This window comes from Balaenoptera borealis (genome assembly GCF_965194805.1).
Source record: "Balaenoptera borealis genome assembly, chromosome: 21".
Classification (NCBI taxonomy): domain Eukaryota; kingdom Metazoa; phylum Chordata; class Mammalia; order Artiodactyla; family Balaenopteridae; genus Balaenoptera; species Balaenoptera borealis.
Genome location: NC_138880.1, coordinates 23,689,771 through 23,701,947, shown reverse-complemented (window position 1 = coordinate 23,701,947; position 12,177 = coordinate 23,689,771). Strand labels below are relative to the sequence as shown.

General features: G+C 42.6%; 1 protein-coding gene across 6 annotated transcripts in view; it reads left to right on the top strand.

Moving 5' to 3' along the window:
- Nucleotides 1–12,177, top strand: part of SNX25 (sorting nexin 25) — a 117,169-nt gene that overhangs the window by 94,463 nt on the left and 10,529 nt on the right. For 3 of the 6 annotated variants that reach the window (XM_082375191.1, XM_082375193.1, XM_082375190.1), the window contains 3 exons: nucleotides 507–638; nucleotides 3,692–3,832; nucleotides 7,777–7,890. In XM_082375191.1, the coding sequence (XP_082231317.1) occupies nucleotides 507–638; nucleotides 3,692–3,832; nucleotides 7,777–7,890 (387 nt within the window). Of the gene's footprint in view, nucleotides 1–506; nucleotides 639–1,970; nucleotides 2,088–3,691; nucleotides 3,833–7,776; nucleotides 7,891–7,996; nucleotides 12,171–12,177 lie in introns of those variants that run through there. The other 3 variants (XM_082375195.1, XM_082375194.1, XM_082375192.1) reach the window with 3 other exon arrangements.

The following is a 12,177-nucleotide window of genomic DNA, read 5'->3' as shown; positions in this document are numbered from 1 at the left end:
TGAAATCAGGAAGTGTAAGTCCTTCAACTTCGTGGTTCTTCTTCAAGATTGTTTTGGCTATTCAGTTTCCCTTGAGATTCCACATGAATTTTAGGATGGATTTTTCTATTTGTGCAAAAGCATCATTGGAATTTTGATGGAGATTGTGTTGAAACTGTGGATTGCTTTGGGTAGCATTGAGTCTTAGCAATATTTAGTCTTCCAATCCATGAACATGGGATGTCTTTCCATTTATTTATATCTCTTTTAACTTCTTTCATCAGTGTTCTGTAGTTTTCATCATAGAAGTCTTTCACCTCCTTGCTTAAGTTCATTCCTAAGTATTTTATTATTTTTTATGCTATTGTGAATGGAATTGTTTTCTTAATTTCCTTTTTGAATTATTCGTTGCTGGTGTATAGAAACACAGCTGATTTTTGTGTGTTGATTTTGTATCCTGCTACTTTGCTGAATTGCATAGCATTTTAGATGGTTTCATAACTCCCAGGATGTTTTTCCTGTGGCAGATTGTTTCTAAGTTGAAGGAGGAAATAATTCTAATAGAGAAAGAACGCACAGAACTTCAGCTGCACATGGCAAGAACAGATTGGTGGTGTGAGAACCTCGGTATGTGGAAAGCCTCCATCACCAGTGGAGAGGTAGGTTTGTCTGCTTTTCTTCCCAGTTTATTAGGTATTTATTTCCAAAGTTTTAAGTTTGACTTTATCAGACAAGATTTTGTTCTAAATAATTAAGGTTGGGAATAGAAAACTTATATTCATTCTTCTAGACTGCATTGGTCTTGCCTTCCTCACCCCGTATTTTCACTCTGGTTCATGACTGGGAGCTGTTACTGGGTTGCCTGGTGTAGATCTGATCTCCCTCCACTTCAGACAGAAAGTTGTCCTTGTTCATTGGAATCATAAGCAACTTTCAGATAGGAACAATTAATGTCCTTGAATTACCAATTTACTTTTCCACTGAGGGTTGAAATAAAATGGAAAGCACTGCTTGAAATTTGGAGATGAAAAATTTTTAATGTGTTTCTGATTGATCCATCCTGCTGACTTCAGTGGCTCAAATGTCAGTTGCTCTCAGATCTTTAATAATGAATATTTTTTCCCTTGAAGTAGAAAATATTTTGCTATTCTCTGAGGGATATGGGATAATAGTTTTCAGAATACACTGTATCCCTTTTCTTTTGTCTGTAAAAATAATTTCATTTAAAGGAAAGATATTTCTACGCATTTACATTGTTAGTGTTGACAACTCCTTCCTTCCCACCTGCCCGACTGTCGAAACCTGGAGACGAAGGTCAGGTCCAGCGTACCTAGAGATGATGTTACTAAGTGAAGTAAGTCAGACAGAGAAAGACAAATATCATATGATGTCACTCATATGTAGAATCTAATTTTTAAAAATGATATAAATTAACTTATTTACAAAAGAAACAGACTCACAGATTTCTAAAAGAAACTTATGGTTACCGAAGGGGAAACATGGCAGTGGGGCAGGGATAAAATAGGAGTTTGGGATGAACACACACACACACTACTATATGTAAGATAGATAACCAACAAGGACCTACTGTATAGCACAGGGAACTCTACTCAATATTCTGTAATAATCTATATGGGAAAAGAATCTGAAAAAGAATGAATAGATGTATATGTATAACTGAATCACTTTGCTGTACACCTGAAACTAACACAACATTGTAAATCAACTCTACTCCAATAAAATTAATTAAAAGAAAAAAAGAAAGTCCGGTCCACCGTATAGCACACAAATGACAAGATCCTGAATAAGTCATTGTGACTGTTTGGCCCCATCATTGCCTCAAATGGCTGGTCAAATACTCAGCTCCTGAGATTTGCAAGGGCCCATCTGCCCAACTTATGTGTCCATCCCTGCTTTTCCCGTCAACTCAGTGGCCTGACACTCTTACCGGGGGAAAGGCTTAGAATTCACAATCTTAAATTCCCTTCTAGTTTAGGCAGCAAAACCACGCATGTTCTCCAGGAGCCAGCCTGAAAGCACACGTGTTACGTGAGAGCTTACCAAGCGCCCTTAGTGTGTCTTTGGTGCTTGTTGAGCCTTCCTTTAAGGTGAGCTGCAGGGCCAGATACCTTTCTTGAGGGGAGGTGAGGGCAGTGGGTAGGGAAGGTTGCACAGAGCCTGGAATACCATGTGGAAACGCTTGGTCACTGCAGATGGAGTTATCTCTGGGGTGGACATCTAGGAAGGGGGGCTCAGGGAATGTGATGTCAAAAGGTAACAGAGGAGGCCCTTGGAGGGCAGAGAGCACACGTTCTGTCACCTTCTCACCTTTGCCTAGAGCTGCCTCTGACATTTCACAGTTTATTATAACTATCTTCCAAAGGCAAATACTGAGGGAGGGAGGAGAGGAGGAAAAACCCTCACAAGGCCCTTTGCCCTGGTGATCAGTTATCACTCAGGAGCTGGCTGCGACCTTGGTCCCTGAAAAGATAAAGGAAATGGACCCAGAGGAGTCACCTGACTGCCGAGAGTTCACGAAGCAGCCCCGTGTGGGGACGTGTGGAGGATGTGTTTACCTCGTGCCAGCCTCCCTGGAGCTCTGAGACGGGCTGAGCCGCTGTGAGCTGTGTGCTGGCCTCCACCTCCCGTCCTCACAGAGGGACGGTGGTCCTACCTGGTGGGGCTCAGCTGGCGCTCAGCAAGTCCGGCATCTCCTTCCCTTGCCTTTCTGTTGATTCTTTGTCTCTAATTCGGTTCATGACACTAATTCAAGCTTAGATTCAATGTATTTTCTTTTTGTTTCTTCTCTTATCCATTTACATTAAGAGCAATGGTGGCTATTCTGAATTATGATAGGGTGTGTGTGTAAGTGTTTAAGAATTATCCTAAGTTGGGAGGTAGGGGAAATTAGGTCTCCCAATGTGAAATTTCTCGAAAATGGAAATCACAGTTTGTGGAATCATGTATTAAACTGGGGAAACCCTCATCCTTCTCTGAGAGAGATTTTGGTCTCTCACACCTGTTCGCTTCCTGTTAATTTGCTTTTTCAAGGAAACCCAGTTAGGATGTTAAGTCTGCTATGTTAGTTTTCTTTTGCTGCACAGCAAATTACCACGCATTTCATGGCTCAAAACATCACCCGTTTATTAGCTCACAATTCTGTAGGTTGAAAGTCCAGCGCTGTCTGACTGTGTTCTCTGCATCGTAAGGCTGAAATCAGGTTGCTGGCCAGACTGAGTTCTTGTCTGGAGAATCTGGGGAAAATCCACTTCCAGGTCCATTCAGGTCGTTAGCAGGACTCAGTTCCTGGTGGTTGTGGGACTGAGGACTCTGTTCTTTTGCTGTCAGCACGATGTTGCCCTCAGTTCCTGGCAACACTCCCAGACCCTTTCCGCGTGGCCCTCTCCGTCTTCACAGTGGCACAACGTGTCAGGTCTTTCTCGTGCTTCCTCTGATTCCTCTTCTGCTACTCGCCAGAGAAATCCCTCTGCTTTGAAAGGGCCCATATGGTTAGGATTAGGCCCTAGTTGAAGGTTGGCTGTCCATGTAACATACCCTAACTGCCAGACTAGAACCCATCATTTTCAAGTCCTGGGACCATGTGGGGCATACATACCAGGGAGAGGGAGGTCCTGGGGGCCACTTAAATGTCTTGCCTACCGTGTCGCTCACCATGCTTTTCGTTGCTGTTGTGTTTGTCTGTTTTTCCAAGGTTACAGAAGAGAATGGTGAACAAATGCCCTGTTACTTTGTCATGGTAAGCTTACAAGAAGTTGGAGGAGTTGAAACTAAGAACTGGACGGTCCCCAGAAGGCTCAGTGAGTTTCAGAATTTACACCGGAAACTTAGTGAGGTATGAATTCTTGTGAACACAGATTTAGAATAACTGAAGAAGAGATTTAAGAGCTCATTTTAATTTTTACACACAAAGAAACTGATTCATCTTTCTCCTTTGCTGTTGATACTGGCAAAGTGGCATTTTCAGCTTGACGTTTAGAAATTTACTTGAAGATCAACCATCTAGTCTAGTCTAAATCCTTCAGGATAGATAATCGTCTGACCTCCGTTGAACCCCCCAGAACCCCAGAGCTGGAGGAGAGCTGGGGAGCATCGATGGCCAGTGGTTTCAAAGCTGCCAGTTGTGACCCACTGGGGTTAGTGAGGTCAATTCTGGGTTGCAGCAATAGAAAGAGGATAGAATATATTGCATTTCATCACATAAAGGAATTGAATCAGTAGAGTGCGGTGGGTGAGAGCACAGACTCTGCAGCCTGGCTGCTCGAGTTTGGATCCAGTGTGGATCCTCGCTTTACTATTTGCCAGCTCTGTGACCTGGGCCTGTCGCTCTATCTCTTTATACCTCTTTTTCCTTATCAGTAGAATACAGATATTAATAGTGCCTTCCTTCCCTATCTCACAGAGCTGTTGTAAGAATGAGGGGAATAAGCATGTACAGAGCATTTAGAAGAATGTGCTGCACATAGTAAACATTATTTGTTTTTATTAGTAGTAGTTACAGTAGTTGTAGTAATGAGCGTTGTTTCATGGTACTTTTGCTTCAGTTTTATGGGTGTGTATATTATAAGTATGGGGGTGTATATTATAAGTATGGGTGTGTATTTTGCATATATGGATGTGTATATGTCTGGGTGTGTATAAGTATGGGTGTGTATATTGCATATATGGATGTGTATATGTCTGGGTGTGTATAAGTATGGGTGTGTATATTGCATATATGGATGTGTATATGTCTGGGTGTGTATAAGTATGGGTGTGTATATTGCATATATGGATGTGTATATGTCTGGGTGTGTATAAGTATGGGTGTGTATATTGCATATATGGATGTGTATATGTCTGGGTGTGTATAAGTATGGGTGTGTATATTGCATATATGGATGTGTATATGTCTGGGTGTGTATAAGTATGGGTGTGTATATTGCATATATGGATGTGTATATGTCTGGGTGTGTATAAGTATGGGTGTGTATATTGCATATATGGATGTGTATATGTCTGGGTGTGTATAAGTATGGGTGTGTATATTGCATATATGGATGTGTATATGTCTGGGTGTGTATAAGTATGGGTGTGTATATTGCATATATGGATGTGTATATGTCTGGGTGTGTATAAGTATGGGTGTGTATATTGCATATATGGATGTGTATATTGCATGTATGGATATGTGTATTGCATGTATGGATGTGTATATGTCTGGGTGTGTATAAGTATGGGTGTGTATATTGCATATATGGATGTGTATATGTCTGGGTGTGTATAAGTATGGGTGTGTATATTGCATATATGGATGTGTATATGTCTGGGTGTGTATAAGTATGGATGTGTATATTGCATATATGGATGTGTATATGTCTGGGTGTGTATAAGTATGGGTGTGTATATTGCATATATGGATGTGTATATTGCATGTATGGATATGTGTATTGCATGTATGGATGTGTATATGTCTGGGTGTGTATAAGTATGGGTGTGTATATTGCATATATGGATGTGTATATGTCTGGGTGTGTATAAGTATGGGTGTGTATATTGCATATATGGATGTGTATATGTCTGGGTGTGTATAAGTATGGATGTGTATATTGCATATATGGATGTGTATATGTCTGGGTGTGTATAAGTATGGGTGTGTATATTGCATATATGGATGTGTATATTGCATGTATGGATATGTGTATTGCATGTATGGATGTGTATATGTCTGGGTGTGTATAAGTATGGATGTGTATATTGCATATATGGATGTGTATATGTCTGGGTGTGTATAAGTATGGGTGTGTATATTGCATATATGGATGTGTATATTGCATGTATGGATATGTGTATTGCATGTATGGATGTGTATATGTCTGGGTGTGTATAAGTATGGGTGTGTATATTGCATATATGGATGTGTATATGTCTGGGTGTGTATAAGTATGGGTGTGTATATTGCATATATGGATGTGTATATGTCTGGGTGTGTATAAGTATGGGTGTGTATATTGCATATATGGATGTGTATATGTCTGGGTGTGTATAAGTATGGGTGTGTATATTGCATATATGGATGTGTATATGTCTGGGTGTGTATAAGTATGGGTGTGTATATTGCATATATGGATGTGTATATTGCATGTATGGATATGTGTATTGCATGTATGGATGTGTATATGTTTGGGTGTGTGTATTGTTACGCCTAGGTGTGTGTATTATGTAATATATGGATGCATGTATCTGCATGTGCATTGTGGGTTGCAATGTGGTGTGTATTTCCTACTGTGGATTTTAGTTTAAAATGTTTGAAAGCTACTAATCTAGGTCAGTTCTTTTATTTGATAGATGAGGGAACGTGATCCCAGAGAGTTTAACTGACTCATCGTAGGATGTATACATAATGGCCAAACCAGGACTAGAATCCAGGTTGTCTTAGTTTCCATTCATGATTTTCCCATTTTTCTCAGGAGTTGCATCTTCTCTAACTCTCCATCTGCTGGAGCTAATTTCCCTTTACCCCAGCAATTAAAGGGTTCTTCAGTTGTTTCTACCTTCATTTAAGTCCATTTTTCTCTTGCTCAGAATGAACTGATGCTGGTAAAACCCTGCGGTCACCTCTCAGACCCTTCTTCTGCAAAGGAAATATGTCTGTTTCCTTTCACCTTTTCTTCTAGGGTGGTTTTTTAAAAACACTTTTAATCAGTAATTTCTATCAAAAACAATTGCTCTGAAACATTAGAGGAAACAAGCCTTATATAATTTCACGTCTGTCCTTTTGTCTCATTATCTTTCTTCCTCTGTGGCCTGATTCCTGGGGTTCTTCTCTCACCTTTGGTATTTCCTATTGTATGAGTTTTTTTTTCTTACTTACTTTCTTTTTTTGGGAGTTTTCATTTTTTGAAAGAACTCTTCCTGTTGACAGCTGTGATAGGTCCCTGGCGGGGCTGCTGTGACCCTGAAAACAGCAGGAGGGAAGGCCGTTGCAGGCAGACTCTGTGCTCACTTACTTTTCAGCACCAGCGATCTAGTCAGCATATTCCAGTGGCCCCAGTGCCTTAGTGAAGAGGCAGCGTCTGGAGCATTTGGAACCCACTGTCCTCCTGGCGTCTGAGGGGCAGACTGCAGAGTCCTGCGGGCATTGGCACTGAGATCAGACTTTACGGTCAGATGGATGTGGGTTTCACTCCTGACCCTCAGTCGTCTCACATGTAAAATAGGGGTGACTCAGAGCTGTACACGCACCAAGCCTCTAGCACAGTGCCTGGCAGAACGTAGGATTTAATCCACAAACGGAAGTTTATTATCTGTTAACATATTTTATTATTATTACTATATTTACATTCTGCAGTTTGCCCTTGAAGGCAGTAATAAAGCTACAACCTGAGTTATTCTTTCTTTCCATGGTCTTCTTTTGTCAACCTTGATAACTTTTTACAGAGACGTTGTAAACAAAACACATTCTAAGAGAAAAGTTCTTGCTGGGAGCCACGTGTCCGTACCCCACACACTGTGCTCCGTGCCTGTGGTGCAGACCCACCTTCCCAGCCCAGCTCCACAGTTTCCAGCTTCCAGGCGTTTGTAAGTCCAGGGACGGGCGTTAGCTTTTATCGTCACATGTCCTGTTCCTCCGGATTCCTTGAGCCTGGTTAGAACAGGTAGGTTTTCAAGGCCTTCAGTCTCAGAGGAACCTAGTATAGGAAGAGGATACTCGGTTTGTTCTTATTAAAAATCTAAAATTTTTTTAAAGATTTAAATGTAATTTCAATATACTAACATTTAATTTTTTTTCCCTCACAGTGTTTCCCTTCTTTAAAAAAAGTCCAGTTGCCTTCTCTTAGCAAGCTGCCTTTCAAATCTGTAGATCAAAAGTTTATGGAAAAGTCAAAGAATCAATTAAATAAGTTTTTACAGGTAAGCAAACTTTCTGGATATGGGAGGAAAATTAGTTATTTGGGGTTATTGGGGGTTGAACTGTCATCATTCTAAGAGTTTGCCTGTTTGCTTCCTGTTCTCACAGGTCAGGACAGATCCTCAAAATATCTTTGGTTTTGGGTTCTGGGTTTTTTTTTTTGGTGCTATATATATATGTATATGTGTGTATATATATGTATACTCTACAGACAGAAAATGCAGATACCACGTGTACGGCTTTCTCCATTTTCACAAACTGGACACACCCTCGTAACTAGCACCTAGTCCCAGAGACAGTGTCACCAGTCCCGCCAGCGTCACCACAGGTAACCGTGGTCCCGACTCACGACCACGCAGTTACAGCTGGTTTTGAACTTCACATGAGTGGACCCCCTTCACTCGGGATCGTGGGCCTGAGGTCCTCCCATAGGGCTGTTTCAGTTGCAGACCGTTCTTTGGTTTCATTTTTGTTCCCGTTTTCAGTGTTGAACGGGCTTCTCCTGGCCTGAACCCCCTGCAGTCTGTTCCTGCTCTTGTTGATGGGCGTTCGGAGAGTTTCCAGCTGGAGGCTGTTAATGAGCTGCCAGCGCTTGGCTTTTGGTGGATAGCTGCTGGGGAATCCCTAGGCATTTGGGTTTTTCAGTTTTTCTGAGTGGCCGTAGCGGTTTGTACACTCTCACCAGCGGCATGCGGGCTTCTGTTCACTCCACACTGGACGGTTTCTTTTGTGAAGTTAAAGTTGTGTCTGCTCTTCTGTCGTGTTGCCTGTCTTTTCCGTATCGCTTTGCAGGAGTTTCGTGTGTGTTTTGGATGTGCGTCTCTTGTCAGAGCATATGTGCTGTGGCTATCTTCTTTCTGTGGGTTGCCTTTTCGGTCTCTTAATGAGCATAAATTCTCAATTTAATTTAGTCCAATTTATCCATTTTTTTTCCTTTTGTGGCGAATGCCTTTTGTGCTTGTGGAGAAATCCTTGCCTACTGCAAGGTTCTAAAGATAGTCTCCTTATTTTCTCTAAATGCATAACTGGTTTCTTTCACTCTATCTTTAGGGCATAAGACCGGACAAAGGTATGCTGTCTCCAGTAGCAAACCACTATTTATTTTTTCCTTAGCTGGGGCCTCTGTATTCAGGGTATAGTTAAGTTGCTCACACCATGGCCCCCAAAGCCCGTATAGTTCTTGGGGGGCATGGACCTTTGCCTTGTGAAACACTTTTTGCCAATGCAGTAGTAGCTAGAAGTCCTGAGACTTAATAACGGATGTTGCCAGATTCTTAGTAAAGGTTATGTTATATTCAGTTGGATCAGGGTGTGAATCATAGTTAAAGTAGGTACATTTTAGCTAGAGTTCCCTCGCAAGTGTTTCTAACTATTTTTCTCTCATATATTCATCTCTCTCTAAATATATATGTATTTTTTATAAATATATAAATGTGTGTGTGTATATATATATATATGTATATGTATATATTTCCCTCAGGAAATAAAATAATTGCACCTTTGAAAAACTTTCTGAGTTTAATTATGGCAGAACTGGGATAGAGAATCATTAATGTTTAAATGCTATTACAGGAGAGAATTTAAAACTGAAATATTACCATCTCGTTGCTGATTCAGAACATCTAGGAAATATTAAACCCACTCAAGCATTGTACCTGATTAAATCGTTCAGATGAACTAAAGGTCTTGTTTGTGAAACGAATATGTATTATTCAAAATCCAAGCTTGTGAAGCCCCACGTGTGTAGCTCTGGGATCTTGCAGCTGATGCTTCCCTTTCCTTCCAGCCTCTGCTGTTGGGGGAGGGAGGGTCTCGGGTTGTTCGGCGCTTCCAGCCCTTCAGCTGCCTTTCCAGTTGTGCTGCAGAGACTGGGGTGCCCCCTGCACTTTTGGGGATGCGGGGAGGGGTCACTCGTGCCCCTGTTGGGTTGCTGGTGATGGAAATGGGTTAGTGATTCCTGCCCTGGTGCCAAGAGAAGCATGTGCTCTGAGCTGCCAGTAGGTGGCGTGGGCGAGGATGGGGCCTGAAGAGGTGGAAGGGGCATCTCAAGGGGCCATTTGTCTTTTGATCAAGAGGACTGTAAGTCAGAAAGTAATGGTTTAAATTGCTTTTCATTTCCTCAAAGACTTTATGTGAAAGTGCTCACTATTTAATAACTTTAGGTAGATTACACAGCAGACTGAAGTTTCAAAATATCATCCCACCAGCTGCAAACAGGAAAAGCAAGATGCAAAAGGTTTAGTCTGAAAGGCAGATATTATTAGGTCCACAGGACCTTCCAGAAAAGAGGATTCCATTGAGTGTATGTTTGTGTGAGTATTTATACATGACACATGGTTCCCTTTGAGGTATACTGATAATAGATAATAATCTAGCCAGTTGTCCCTCACACACAGGCAGCTTACTCTAGCCGTCCCCGCAGTAGCGCGGTACCCACTTCTGGGTGTGCGTGTGCTGTTCGCTCTTCCTGGAATGTTTTACTCTCCTCATCTTCCACTGACTAGTCCTCTTAGAGGCTCCACCTGTGTAGAACAACGTGCTCTAAGCCTTTGGGGGGAAGGATTGGGGATTAGGATTATATTCTCAGCTTAAAGATGAGACAAGATCCCAATTATACCTTGCCCCATAGACATAATCTTTGAGAACATTTCTAACTTCTCATACATGTTCAATTTGGTTATTTTCCTTCATGATAGAATATAACTCAGTCCAAAGACTTGTCATCCTTAATGATTTCCTTATTTATGTTGCTTGCATTATTTGAGACTTACATTGGTTATCATTTCCTACTATTTGATAAAAGAGTGTTGGAGTGGAGATTAGCTAAAGGAAATCAAGGTGGAAGGAGACTATCTCACTCCTCCTAATCCACCCTCACATACAACTGAGCATTTAATGCTCTACAAAAGGAATAAAGGCTCAGGGGCCTGCCTGGGAAGGCAGTAGTGACCCCAACTGCCTGTCCCCTAAATCTCCTTCCCCACGTCTGAGGCAGAACCTGCATCTTCAGGCCAGTCTTCTGCAGGACACAGGAAGCTGACAACCACTGGAATGCGGGGGTGGGGGGGGTGCCCCGGGACCCCCGTCCCCAGTGTGGCACTATTGGGCACGCTCGGAGGTGCTTTTCTAGGGAGGGTCACAGGGTTTATCAGATTTCAAGCTTCGTCTGAACAAATATAATGTGAACATCATGGACCAACTCCTCTGGGACCAGAATGTAACCTGTTCTCCCAGCAGAGAGGGTTCTGCCATCAGAACCCCAGTGTTCCAGCCCCCCAGGGGGGTTACATCATCCATGGGGCAGGATTTCTCATTGGTTCATTTATTCCTAAACCCTGTATCTGTGAGTACCAGACATTTACACATTCTTGTGGTCACATTGTTAATTTTCCTGTCTTACCGGTAGCACTTGCTTTGTACGTAAACTTGATGCATGTTCTCCTTTCCTTTCTCCTAAGGCCAGAGAAGTACAGAGAACTTGAGCAAATTTCCAGTTTACGGGCCAATAAAAACAGTTATAAAATTATGTAAACATACGCTGCCTGTGGAAGGTGGAGCACAGGGACAGAAAACTACTGCCTGGCAGGCAGTTACCACCATGTGACAAGCCAGAGCTCTTTCTTCAGCTGATGTACAAAGTCCGCACGTAGCCATGAAAGGGTTGGGTGGGATCCCTGGGGAGTGTGCGAAAAACACAGATGACTTTTTTTTTAAAAATTATTTATTTATTTATGGCTGTGTTGGGTCTTCGTTTCTGTGCGAGGGCTTTCTCTAGTTGTGGCAAGTGGGGGCCAATCTTCATCGCGGTGCGCGGGCCTCTCACTGTCGCGGCCTCTCTTGTTGCAGAGCACAGGCTCTAGAGCGCAGGCTCAGTAGTTGTGGCACACGGGCCTAGTTGCTCCGCGGCATGTGAGATCTTCCCAGACCAGGGCTCGAACCCGTGTCCCCTGCATTGGCAGGCAGACTCTCAACCACTGCGCCACCAGGGAAGCCCACAGATGACTTTCAAAGGCGGCAGCCCCTGGACCCGCAGGCGGTTCGCACAGTGAGACTTCACGTCGCCCTGAGCACGATCAGGGCGCCCCAATTAACCCACAGAGCGCTGTTTGCCATCAAGCTCAGTGAGAACTGATCTAATATATTTTATTTCAGGAGGAAAGGGAAGTGGTTTTAGGTTCAGAATTGCGATGAAAGTAAATTCCCGGGACAGTCACGTCTTTGCCTTCGCTCCTGGTGGCGCGCAGCGCGCGACGAACCACGCAGGAGGAATTAACCCTCTCTCTCCCACA